The sequence below is a fragment of the Girardinichthys multiradiatus genome, chromosome 1, assembly GCF_021462225.1.
Source record: "Girardinichthys multiradiatus isolate DD_20200921_A chromosome 1, DD_fGirMul_XY1, whole genome shotgun sequence".
NCBI lineage: Eukaryota > Metazoa > Chordata > Actinopteri > Cyprinodontiformes > Goodeidae > Girardinichthys > Girardinichthys multiradiatus.
The window spans coordinates 39306846-39319770 of record NC_061794.1 but is presented as its reverse complement, the minus strand read 5'-3'; the positions used below and the strand labels follow the sequence as shown (position 1 = coordinate 39319770).

The 12925-nt window shown below is 40.9% G+C and overlaps 1 protein-coding gene across 1 annotated transcript; it reads right to left on the bottom strand.

Annotated features, from left to right (window-relative positions):
• Positions 1–2945: 2945 nt before the first annotated feature.
• On the bottom strand, positions 2946–12337 carry scrt2 (scratch family zinc finger 2). The gene is made up of 2 exons (XM_047363787.1): positions 11007–12337; positions 2946–7201 (listed from the first exon to the last, which is right to left on the bottom strand). The coding sequence occupies exons 1-2, from the start codon at positions 11164–11166 to the stop codon at positions 6402–6404; spliced, it is 960 nt and encodes a 319-aa protein (XP_047219743.1). The 5' UTR covers positions 11167–12337; the 3' UTR covers positions 2946–6401.
• Between the last annotated feature and the right edge of the window lie 588 nt (positions 12338–12925).

Genomic DNA, 12925 nt, shown 5'->3' with positions numbered 1-12925 from the left:
AACAATTCACAGCAAATTTCATCTCAAGGCACTTTAAAAGACAAATTGGTCTAATTTACATCTAGAAATATACTATCCAGTAACTCCAGTACATTCCAATCATGTTTAGATTTATATTTAACTAGTCCGGGCAGATCTATAATGCCATGCAATCAAATTGAGGTAATTATAGCAATTGGTTAAACTCTTCTTTTCTGAGGAAGCCCAGCCAGTTGCATTGAGTCATTTTACAGCAGTCCCTGATCCTCCCTCAACAGGAAGAAACCTCCAGCAGAACCTGGAACAGAATCTTCTGCAACCGACTTTTTATTTTAAATAAAAATGCTTTATTATCAGAACTTGCTGCTTGAATAATTGGTTAGTCAACTAATATGGTGCAACTACATTGTGCAGCTTTAATTACCTTTATAATCTCAGCTGCACTGTGTAAGGTTAAACCGTTGCATTAAAGCTCAGGGTTTGTGCAGTAACCTTGTGGTCGCCCCATACCCCATTTGACAGAAAGCATTTCTGTTTTCTCTCTGACAGTCACTCAGATGGTGATGGTGTTCTCAAGTCAATATCTTTGAAGTGTGAGTGTAGCATCCTCAATTTTGCAGGCTGTTTTTAATAATTTACCTGATGTGTCCTGAGTGTTAGAGGCGGTGGGAGGCGCTGGCTGCTGTGTCGCTCTGTAGAGTGTTGCAGAGATATGTATGCGGGGCCACAGCCTCCCTACCGGCCTCTCTGCACTGATTGTTGTTACGCACACAGCACTCTCACGGGTGATGTAATTGGATTCCATGGGTCCCTATTTTACAGTTCATTGCCATGTAATGAAATCAGTTATTTACTTTCATCATAAAATCTGATAGGGGGCAACATCTGTTGGGGTAAAGTTTGACTGAATACTGCACATGAATGCTGATGTGCAGAGGTCTGCAACAGCCTGAGCTGCATCACTGTGAGCCGTTGCTCTGTGTACTCAGATCAAGATTTTGTTGCACATACTTTATTCAATAGAAGAACAGAAGCAACAATTTATTGCTTAGACTTGAGCAACACAACTAGCAACAGTAAGCACAATCATTGAGAAGAGTGCCGTGCAGCACAGTGTCCGTGCTCCACTCTGCTGTCTCATTATACCACTGCTGTGCTGCTGGAGGACACTGAAGGACACAAGCGATTGAATTCAAGTGTTGTATATTCCCTGGAAACCAATCAAGAAAAGCCCCAGAATAATAATCCCTGTCCACCGTCATGATTCATTTTTATTTTGTTCCATATTTTTCTCCGGCTTTTGAGTCACTCAGGAAGGGTAGTTCCAGCATAAAATCAATGTTCCATTAAAATTTAATGGCCAGGAAGGGCTTAATAGTGGCGGAACAGATGCCTCTGCTTTGGAGAATGCCGGCATCTCAAGAACTCTTACTCAAAGCGATATTGGTGTTGTCAGGCACTCTGATGGTTGCCTTTTTCAGCTACATTGAGAACTAAACATATTGGCATTTTTCCCCCTTGGAGTGGGAATATTAGAATTTAAGAAATTGATGGTAAAGCTCATCCAACCCCTCACACATTGGCAGAAGAGGTAGCAGCTGATGACATGTTATTGTCGAAGTATAATTACTCACTGTTAATGCTGACTAAAAACGAGTTCAATCAGATACCAGACTCACTGTCTTCTAAGCATGAACATCTGCAGATTACAGCGCCTTGAAAAATATTCACACCCACAGTTTAACACATCAAAGCCACAAAATTCAATTATCTATTTGCAATATATGTAATACACCGACACAAACTAGTAGATAATGGGGAAGTGGAGTTGTGCATATACTTTCAGCACCATTTGTTGAGCCACCTTTCTATGTGATTATGGCTGCATGCCTTTTAGGATATGTCGCCACCAGCTTTGTATATCTTGAGACTGAAACATTCATTTTTTTTAAATATGTCGGGCGCAGTCAGATTGGATGGAGAATGTCTGCACATCCATTTTCAAGTCTTGCCACAGATTCTCAAACAACTTTAGGTCTGGACTTTGACTGAGCCATTCTGCCACACAAAAATTTTTATTTTGATAAAACCCGTTCTATTGATGCTCTGGTCCTTTGTTATGAGTTTCTAGCCTGCTAGAAGGTGAAGCTTCACCTGAGCCTCAAGGTTTTGCAGCCTCTTATATGTTTTCTTATAGGATTACTATAAGCTCCTTCTTTCTTCCCATCAACTCGGACCAGCTTCCCTGTCCCTGCTGAAGGAAAACATCCCCATAACATGATACTGCCACCACCATGTTGCACCATGGGGATGGTGTTTTTTTTGGAGTGATATGTAAGGTTTTCAGCCTTTTTCATGTAGGCTCAAAAGTTCAGTTTGATCTTGTCACGCTGCCATAAAGGCCAGAAATGACCAATAGTTGTCCTGTCAACACATTCTCCCACCTGAGCCGTGGCTCGCTGCAGCTCATTCAGAGTTACCATGGGCCTGTTGGCTGCTTTTTAGGAGCATGGCGATGGTCTTGTAGGATTGAACAGTGATCTGTGGTATGTTCAAAACTTTAACCTAACCCCTGCTTTAAACTACTCCTCAACTTTATCCTTCATCTCTCTCTGCTGTGTCCCTCGGTCTTTATAAAGCTGTCTGTTCTCTAACAAACCTCTGAGGTGCTCAAAAAGCAGCTGTATTTGCACTGAGATCAAGGCAAGTGGTTGCACTGGATTTTGTTTAGGAGTATCCATGTAAAGGGGGCTGAGTACTTGTGACAACCACACGTCTCAGGTCTCTTTAAAGCAGAAAACCATGTATGTTCCACTTTATCTTTGTCTATCACAGAAAAAATCACAATAAAAAAGGTAAAGTTTCTGGTTCCAAGGTAGCGAAATGCAATAAATGCTTTTGTAAAGTTTGTGCAAATCTTGAAAGAAATTTGAGCATCTGAAAAGAAATACAAGTGGACTTGCTGGTTCCTTGTGCTATTGTTTTTATTAATGTTATCATTGCTATTGTGGTCATTATTATTAATTGTAGCAGAACAAGATAAATGAAAACACCCCTCAGCAATCATGGCTTAAGTTTCTTCATACTGGAACAGAGAGAAAAAGAGAAAGAGAGAAAGATAAGGAGAGAGAGAGAATGAGAAAGAAGGTGGAAAATCTTAATCAGTTTTTTTCTTTGAGGACCATATGGATGGTTTCAAGCAGCCAACCATATGTTGAAGGCTTTTGTTATGGAAATTATACTTTTTGGCACTTTTTCATTGCGCAGCCAAGCCGGGCACATAAATAGAAAGAAAAGGAAAGGAAAATAAATAATACCCAACATGATCAGATCTTTGAGAAAACACAGAGTTGAAAGTTGTTCTAACTTATGACAGATAGCTTCTTAGTCAAGACGCTCCCTGATTCACATGGCCAACCAGACTGCTATTGGTACCTGCATTTGTCTTTTTTTTTAAATAGAATAAAAAGACATGGATAGAAAAAGAGCATTTAAATGTCTACATGCATTGTGATATTATTGCTGTGATATATTTACAAATATATTTACAAAATCAAAGAGGAACAATGTTTCCCTACATCTAAATGCAATATTTTGCTGTTAAGGTGTGCCTCCTTCTCTGTAGATAGCCTTTTAATACTGTCAGGTTTAGATGCAAGCCTGCATTTACAGTTGAGGTTTTTAATATGCTCAGTGCATGTATTTGCCATTTTAATACACAACCCCCACATTTTGGAGATACCTTATTGTACTCTTACATGTTAAAATACAAAAACATTAACAAATCTTTTGGAAGCAATTGTTTTTTTTGCATTTGTGTAATATTACAGCGATGTTCCAGGCTGTGTGTCCTACACGTTGATCATTAGACAGGTGGTTTGGATGCTCTCACGCGGTGATTCAGCTGTAGCACTGCACAGGATGATGGTGAAACAGAGAGAAGAGGATGAACAAATAGAGCAGAAGCTCCTCTTTGCTCTCCTTTCTCCTCCTCAGCTTAGCTTTTTTTTTTTCTTTTCAGAGCGCGCTCAGCATTACTGCAATAGTGCCATCCATTTGGAATATGCAAATAGCTGACAGTGCATTTGCCTGCTGGTGCTTGACCTTCCCCTTGGAGGTCGCTCACCGACTCAATTACGCTCCCTATCTGCAGTCTGTCTACAAACACCTGTTATCCTCCCACACTCCACCACCCTCCGCCAATCCCACTTCAACACATCTAATGCTCGCCACGTCTGTTCAGAGGCAGTTGGGACAGGGTGAGGACGGCTGCTGGGTAGGGGAGGGATGCAGGAAAAAAATAAAGCTATGGTTTGGAGGTGCAATGCTGCCTGTCATTTTATTACAGCAATTAAAAAAACTTTCTTCTCCCTGCAAGTTAATGCTTAGATCAGTGACTTTATTACCTCTGTGACCTTAATGAGAATTACTGTTTTGTTGTGTTTTTAATGTAGAATAAAAAATTATTAGGTTTACAAATAGCAAACTGCGTCAGTTTTGGAGCCATGTCCTGCTAAACCTGGCATCATTATTGTTGCTGTGCCTCTGCAACTTTAGTGTACTGAGACCTTTTTATTTTCTGATTTTCAGGATGCATTCATATCAATGTAGTCCACTTCTGAGAACTGGTAGTTGCCTGAGATTGAAAGACAAAAAAGAGGCCAAAAATGTCCCTCTGTGAGGAGGTGGAGGGCTTTTGGGAAACAAGATCAGTATTTCTGTGTCATTGTTTTCTTTTTATTGCCCTAAGTGGAACAAAAACAGAACAGCTGTGATTGTTTTTCCATGTTAAATTGCTTTTTCAGTCATGTTATTGCCACAAAACCTAAAAACTAATTCTGCATTCATTCATTCATTGGAAGTCCTCTAGCACTGGTACTGTACATTGTTCCTCTTTAAAACTAAGTCCCATGGACTCTCTACAGTTTTCATGCATATAAACATTTTCTTTGAAGATCAGCAGCATCTTACAAGGTCAATGGATGTCCATTTTTCTAAATTACAAACAATAAATAAATACATAATAAATAAGTGTTCAATAAATAAGCAAAACATAGGATGAATAAATAAATAAATAGATAACCAGGAGGATAAATAAAGTATTTACATGATAAATAGATGGTTTGCATCTATTAAACCATGGGCGTAGCTTTGAGCGACATATTAAAACAGACAAACACAAAAATTTGTCACTTTGTAACTGAGGGTGTGCGAGTCCGTACGTTCACTCTGAGGTAATATTGGTGGAGGGTGGGGGAGCACCTCAAATACGGGGTCGAGATTACTCATTAAGACTGGACGAGGCACCATGCAGGCAGCGGAGTTTACGCAAGCCATCATGGTGGAGGAAGAACAACAAGAGTTTTAATTGCTATAGATGAGTGAACTGCTCGTGGCACTTATTAGATCATTTGGTCTGGCTCTGAGTGTTTTTTTTTTTTTTTGTCCAAGTCTGTGCATCAGGGTGAGATTATGAATCGGATCAGATGGTGGGCGTAATAATACCTGCTCAACAGGCCAACATTTTAAAATCGCTGTTCCTGCAGAATTGATCTGAATGGCGTATGATCTTTTTATAGCTTATTTAAGATGAGCTCTGTTTGATGTACCCACAGTTACAAAGAAGCTTTTGATCAACAAGAGATAAAAAGCACAAAAAAATAAATTTAGAAAAATTAAATAGAAAAATAACATCCGTTGAATTCAAAGGTTGGTGTGGAAAAAAGGAGGGTTTGTCTATTTTACCTTTTAAAATGATCTCCCTTTTTTTGCAAATACTGTCATAGTTCACATTTTTGTAAAAAGTTTATGTTGGCAGTTGCAAAAGAATTCAATTCTTAGCAAATAAAAAGCAGCATAAAAATACAAGAGGTCATTTTGTCTCTAAAAACAAAATAACACTATTAGTCCTTTTTTATGTATTTTTTTGTTGGTTTTTTGTTACTATTTCCTATAAAATATCAGGAATCTAAATATTATTACTATTGATATCAATATTATTATAGTCATTGATAAAAATTCACATGCCAGGCCTCATATATAATTGTGTTGTAAGTGTTTGTGTGCATTCATGTATGTATCTTGGTGCGTGTGTGTGTGTGTGTGTGTGTGTTTACATGTTCCCACACTGGTGTGAGCACATGTTGCTGAGTTGTGTACATCTACATCTACAGTCTCTATTTGGGGGAAGGTTGATTGATTGTATGTTTCTGTGGACGATTAGCTACTGTGCAGGGGGAAAAAAATCCAGCATCTTTTGAAATTGTCTTTGCCATAATCAGTTATCAGAGTTTCTTCACGTAATCTCAGTGAAAATATTGCTTTCTAAAAAAAGGGAAGAAAAAAGGCATGGAGGGCAGAGTGATCAGGGTTACTGGTTGTGAACCTTCAACAGGGGTTCAGAAATTTTGTTTTTCTCGTGGTTAGTTTTCCGATCCAGAATCATCTTCGTCTGCAGAGCCCTTGAAGCAAGCTGACTCATAGTGCTTGTTCAGGTAGGACTTGAGAGCAAAGGTCTTATTGCAGCGCTTGCATCTGTAGTGCTTGAAGGCAGAGTGTGTTTGCATGTGGGCGCGGAGGTTTGAACGGTCAGCAAAGGCTTTGCCACAGTGGGCGCAGGCAAAGGGCTTCTCCCCCGTGTGTGAGCGCATGTGGCCCTGCAGCAGCCAGGGCCGACTGAAGGCCTTGCTGCACACGTCGCACTTGTGCTTGAGGTCGTGGGTGAGGATGTGCATTGCCAACGCCGGCATGGACACGTACACTTTGTTGCAGGTGGGACACTTGCGGGCCATCTTGCTGTCCAGGCTGCGGTGCGTCTGCTTGTGTCTGCTGAGGTTGGAGGAGGTGGCGTAGGTCTTCCCGCACTCATTGCAGGTGTGGCGAGGCACGCCGGCTCCCCTCTCTTGAACCCCACCGTTTGCGCTGCTGCTTCTCGAGCTAGCCCCACGAGCCTCGCCCTCTCCCTTTCGCCTGGAGCGTCCGTCGGAGATGAAGAAGGCATCCATGGTGTAACCCTCGGCCAGAGCCTCCGATTCACCAGTGTAGAAGCCGCTCGCTGTTATGCCGGACTGGGGGCTGTCGGGGTGCTTCAGGTCCGGGTCACAGTACTCCCCTCCGCTGCTCACCTGGGTGTACAGGGGATCCGACACCGGCGACGCCAGCTTATGCTCCATCTTCTTCTCCCCCTGGTATACAGATGGTGTGATGTAATCCTGGATGTATCCTGGGTAAGACACACACAAACACAGTTGGCCAGAGGTTGTGATGGATGAGGACACAGTGACATGTCCGTGATTACATTATTATAAACTTGGATGACTGCCCTCTCTCAGAGTAGTGAAAGGATGAGTGGAAACACATAACAAACTGAATCTTTTACTAAACTCCGGTTGTCCTCAGTGATAAAGACAAAACGGACACATTTAAGCAGCACCCAGGATTTGGAAAGTTATAATTTGTAAACCACTAAAATTTTTGTCATATTGTTCCTTAGGTTAAATCTCTTTTAATGAAATTTAAATTGTTACTTCTCACTCCCGGCCAGCTTGACAAAGACATTGAAATTAAATGAGGTCCAGTCATCCCTTCTTTTTAAAGTAAAGGTGTTTTAAAACTAAAGTTGGGAAGCTATGAGCTGTGTTAAAACTGTGATGCCTTGAAACCGTGATATTTTTCTCAAGTTTATCATACTGCGAGAATCTCGTAACGGGGGAGTTATCAGTGAATTCTGCTGTGTGAGCCCCTCTAGAATAAACTGGGACAATTGGCTAATAGTCTTTCTTAGAGTTAGCAAAACAAACATCAAACAGAAAAATGTTTCAATGCTGAGTTTAAATATAGACCCTAGACCCTTGATTTTCATTGTGTTAGGTTTTCATAATTTCTCATCATTAACATTTTATTTCATCTATTTTTTGCGGCAAACAAATTTCATTTCAGTTTTCAATTCAGTTTTATAGCATCATTCATCACAAATGTCACCTCAATGCACTCTACAAGAAAAACAGGCCCAATTCATATTGTATTATAAAGAAAAGTATAATAAAAATAAAATATGATGCAGTATAATCACTTTATAATGCCAAGACATCAAACTGTATCCATCTAGGGAAGCCCAATAAATTGTCATGACTTCACGTGACTGACTTTTGCAGCAGCCCTTCCTCTGAAGCAAGCATGTGGCGACAGTGGACAGATGATTGCAGCAATCCAAAATACAGTCTGGACCTAGTTTTCCCATCAGCCTATATCATGTTGAACTTTTAGTTCTTTAAAAAGCAGGGTTTAAAATAATACAGCCAGCACACTGTGAGTGATTTATGTGTTTCTTTCAACATGTTCACTAAAAGATGTATTTTTGTTGGCATAATTCTTGTCCTTCGTTTTACCTCTGAAGACGCTTGGTGAAAGAGCAGCTAAAAGGCTTGCTGGCAGCTAAATAAACCCAAACAGAAGTTGATAGATGCTGAAACGGTATGTAGCTCAATACCAGCTGAATGCATTTCATCTTCTGGGTTGATATTTTTTAAGTGCAAATTCAAAATGTCGTGATATTTTTTCCTGAGACAAATAGTGCAGAAAAACGGCATTCCTGAGCGCTGTGTGCAGCAAGCAGTGGAAATGAGGTATTGACTGATTTTTAATGAAATTCAAAGTTTTGAACTGATCAATAACCTATCATCTGTAAAATAGTGCAGCTGTTGGAAGAGTCCAATGCTGGAGAAGATAGAAATAATGCGTGGAACAGATCAAGTATCTTAGACACAATAATAGTCTATTTCAATGCCGTTCGCTGGAGTACTGACGATGTGAGACGTGGCATCACACACCATGTTTCCAAAGAGGGTCACCTGTCTGCAGCAGCGAGCATGCTGAAGTGCTTTCAAGAAACAAGCCATTAAGAAATCACTTTAAGTGCTCTCTTACTACTGCTTCTCCGTTCCCAAAGGTTTCGGTTCACACACCCCCTTTGTCAAAGACATGACCGTGACACCCGGGGACAAGGAAACTACAGGCCTGTGCACGCGGCATTATGCTGCACTGCATGGCTTCACCGCTTTAAACTGCACAGATGGTGTTTGTCTGTGAGACAGCGTCACTTTTTTCCTAAAACCAAACAAATGAATCTGTTAGTTTCATTCTTCAGTTGCTTTTAAATGCATAAATGCTGCGTTTGCAACAGTGATAAGCAGCCAGATCCACCTGTTTTACAGCCACTTTAGCATGAAGAGTGTTTGCTCTGCATTATATTGAGACATTTTATTTATTGTATTATCCTCAACAACAAAAACCTACATGCACTATCACTGTACACAGAGGTGTTTACCGTGTTTCAATTACTCAAGGTCAGACACGAAGCTCACCATTTAGGACTCGCGCTGTATCAGCCTTTACAGCTCATAGACTCATTTCTGTAATGCAAAGCAAGCATGTAATTAATGGACCCTCTCAGCCACCCCTCTTTGTTGTTCGACAGACACTCAAGTCAAATGTCTCCACAATGGGGGGAAAGAATATCTCCCGGAGCAGCAGAAGTGCTGACGTTAGGTGTTTCAGCTACGCTGAGAAATTTTTTATTTTATCTCCCTTTTTTGGACTCAAAAAACAAAGATAAAATATTCTTTCTTAAAGATGAAACATTTTTTGTTTTTAGTGACTTATTGTTCTTTTCTTTTGTTAATAAAATTGCTTGTTTTTCATGGGGTTGAACAATAGAATGAAGAACAATAGAGTGACTTAAACTGTACAGATGGATTATTAAATGCTGAATAACAAATCCTGCAACAGAAAGAATACTTGGCATTCAGCACAAGAAAATATGCCTTATTTTAATACTAAATTTATTGAGTGTTAATTGTTGGTTAATTGCTTATTTTGAATTTTTGCTGATCTGTTAGTTTATGTTTTTTGCTAAACTAAAAACAAAATAGTGTAATCTGGCTGCTGAGAATTTCACCTCGCTTCTGAAATGGCTGAATAACAGGTGGGCATCATCAACAGGGTTTAGCTGTGCACTGTGATTCCTCTCCTTCTGTTAAAACGTCTTGGGGAATCACAACAAAGGCGCTCATATGGCCCACCAAACATAGTCACAAAATGGAAGCGCCGAGCCTAAAGCAGGCTGTGAAAGTGAAGGTCGCCCCTCAGCTCTGACCGGAAGCGTAGCGTGGCCGGTCAGAATGTTGACCACAGCACAGTTATGTGCCTTTTCTCCGTGTTTACTGAATGTCACGTGACCTGCCTCGCTGCTGCCCTGAGCATTTTTGTCTCCCTATTCTGCCTCTTTTCAGTGTTCTTCAGCCCAGCTCCCCGCCTCCCTCCCGGCTTCACTATACAGTGTGTTGATGTCTCTTGTGGCAGCAATAGGCCTGCACGGCTGAAACTCTAACCCCTGCTAGTTTTCAGATGCCCGGAAGGAAGAGAAAGATGTAGCGGAGCGATGGGGGTGGGGAGATTGTGTGCATGCTCCATTTGGATGGGAAGAGGGGGGCAAGGGAGGATCGGACCATGATGGGAACTCAAGGACAATAACAGCTAAGGACAAATGTATCATCTGATACTCATCTCTCATATTCATGAATTTTTTACTTCACATGATGACCAGATACCGACAGCCTGCATGGTTTTTATCCACCACACGGTTCTTGCAGTTATATAAATACGTATCCTATCTCTCCTGATTAGACACATGTTTGCTTCCCTATTTACATAAACTAATCCGTGGCTGTGACCTGAATTGTGTCTGTCCTTCGCCGGAGTCAAAAAACAAAAGTCTGGGAGCACAGTGATGGGGGTGGGGTGCCTCGGAAGGGATTATTTTGGATGTTGGTGCGGAAAACCAGCTGGATGCATGTAATGTGTCACATTAATTTACACAGTTTTAGTACATATTATATTAGCTGTCTCAAACAAATAAAATGAGGACACTGTATGTGTGGAAATGTGAGGCATGCTGAAATCAGCGCCAGAGCTGTTTACAGGACATCTTTAACTAGAGTGGCTCAGACTGGAGGCATGTTATAACTCACCATTCTCACTGAGGCGAACCCCAAGACTGGTCACCGAGTCTGTGATGGAGCGGGTAAGAGTGAACGAGTCATCCAGGTGGTGATGATGGTTGGAGTTGGCCACATTGGACGAAGAAAAATCATCAAGCTTGATCTTCTTCACCAAAAAAGAGCGGGGCATGTTTCAGTGGATGAAAACACGGGGCTGAGAGAAACGCATGAGAGAAAATAAAAGACCCTCTGAGGACACAAACAAGCGGAGCTGGCTTGATGGTAATCCTTGTGGTTGATGTGGTCAAAAACATAAGACAAGAAAGAAAAAAAGATGGAAACCAGTGGAGAACAGGGCTAATGGCAATGCTGTGTTGATTCTCTTTGGTTCCCCCAGCTTCCCCAGGAAAAATAAAAAAATAAAAAATAAAAGCGATCCTGTTCAGCACTGGATAGCTCCTGTGATGCAGCAGGCTTAAGAGACCAGTGAGGAAGAGAAGAGATGGAGACAGACAGAGAGAGGAGGGAGAGAGCGCAGGAGAGAGAGACTGTCAGACTAGCTGAGATCAGCAATCACGCCAGCCTTTATATGGGGCACAGGCAGAGGAAGATCAGGTGGTGCTGCGAAATGGAGCTGCTTAGCTTTAATCCATCAAATGTCCCCAGGGACACACATCAAATTACTACTGAACCGTCTGTGCATTCGCACACAGACAGAGGAGAAAGAACACAGCCAGACCCCCTCTGCCCCCCTGCTGCTCCCCCTCCTCTCTTCCCCTCCTCCTTTCACCCCGCTTATGCTCCATGCTCAGAGGAGGAGTAAAAGAGATGGGCAGACAATGGAGATGTGGATGAGAGCACACTCGGTGTCCTGTCCCCCATTGTCTTCAGATGAAGTGGCACAGTTTATGTTTGTCTTGCACCGGCTCTGCTTCCCTCAAGTCATCTCTGTTTCCTCAAATAGCCTGAGATCTTTCCTTCCTGTGGTCGCACTGCACTGTACTCACAAGCCAACAGCAGGAACTAAGTCCAGGAGAGATCATCAGAGTGTTTGGGAGTGCTGCTCCTTTTCTTTTTAAGTTGAGCTAGATTCCAGCACCGTTGATGAACATGGCACAGGGAAGTAGAGCTGCTCAACTCTGCTGTCTCCCTTCCCATTACTGCTGCACAGATGTGTGTCCTGCCATGCGTGGCAGTGAATTATCTGATTAATTAATTACATCTTTTTTGATTAGGGTGAAATCCAGAATTAGATCTGCGCTTGCTAAATTGGCCACGTATCTCTTGGTATGTATTTGTGTAAATTAATTTGCTGGTATATAATTTATTTGCTACACCACAGAATATGTCTTTAATTGCATACACAGAAAAAATAAAACATTTTTAAGAAAATGGAAATGATGCACCTGTTTGATTCAATGTGAATCATCAGGAAACACTTGTGTTGCTTCACCTCCTTGAACTCTTTAGGTTAGTAATACCTAACACTGGAAAAGCATCAACTATTAAGCAAAGGTTGATTGTTTTACAGGCGTAATCTGCTGAACAAAATTAGAAAGTAGATTAGATCCATGCATCTGTTCTGACATTTGTGACTTTTCTGTATCTTTTTCAATTGTTTTCAACTAATATCAGTTTTTCTGCAAAAAAAACTTTGAAGAAGACCAATAATTTTCAGATAGTTGTCATTGTGATCTGCAGAAGGACAGTTTATGTACAAAAATAACTGCAAGGTTATAAAATATTTAGAATCTCATAAATCTAGTTCAAAATATTTGTATTTATTTTCATCTTTAAAAGTGAATTTAAACTAATCCAATCCAGAAAGTGAAACTTATACATTTTGTACATTCATTACACACAGAGTGATATATTTCTGTTATGATTTGTGGGTGTTTTTAGGTTTTGTTGGTCTGTTTCACAATTAAGTTTTTGAATTATGCTTCTGT

Bases quoted from the DNA above. Each gene is read 5' to 3' on its own strand.
- scrt2 (XM_047363787.1), bottom strand. From the start codon at position 11,166: ATGCCCCGCTCTTTTTTGGTGAAGAAGATCAAGCTTGATGATTTTTCT. The intron at 7,202-11,006 runs GTGAGTTATAAC...TGTCTTACCCAG, and splicing joins GGTTCGCCTCAGTGAGAATG to GATACATCCAGGATTACATC.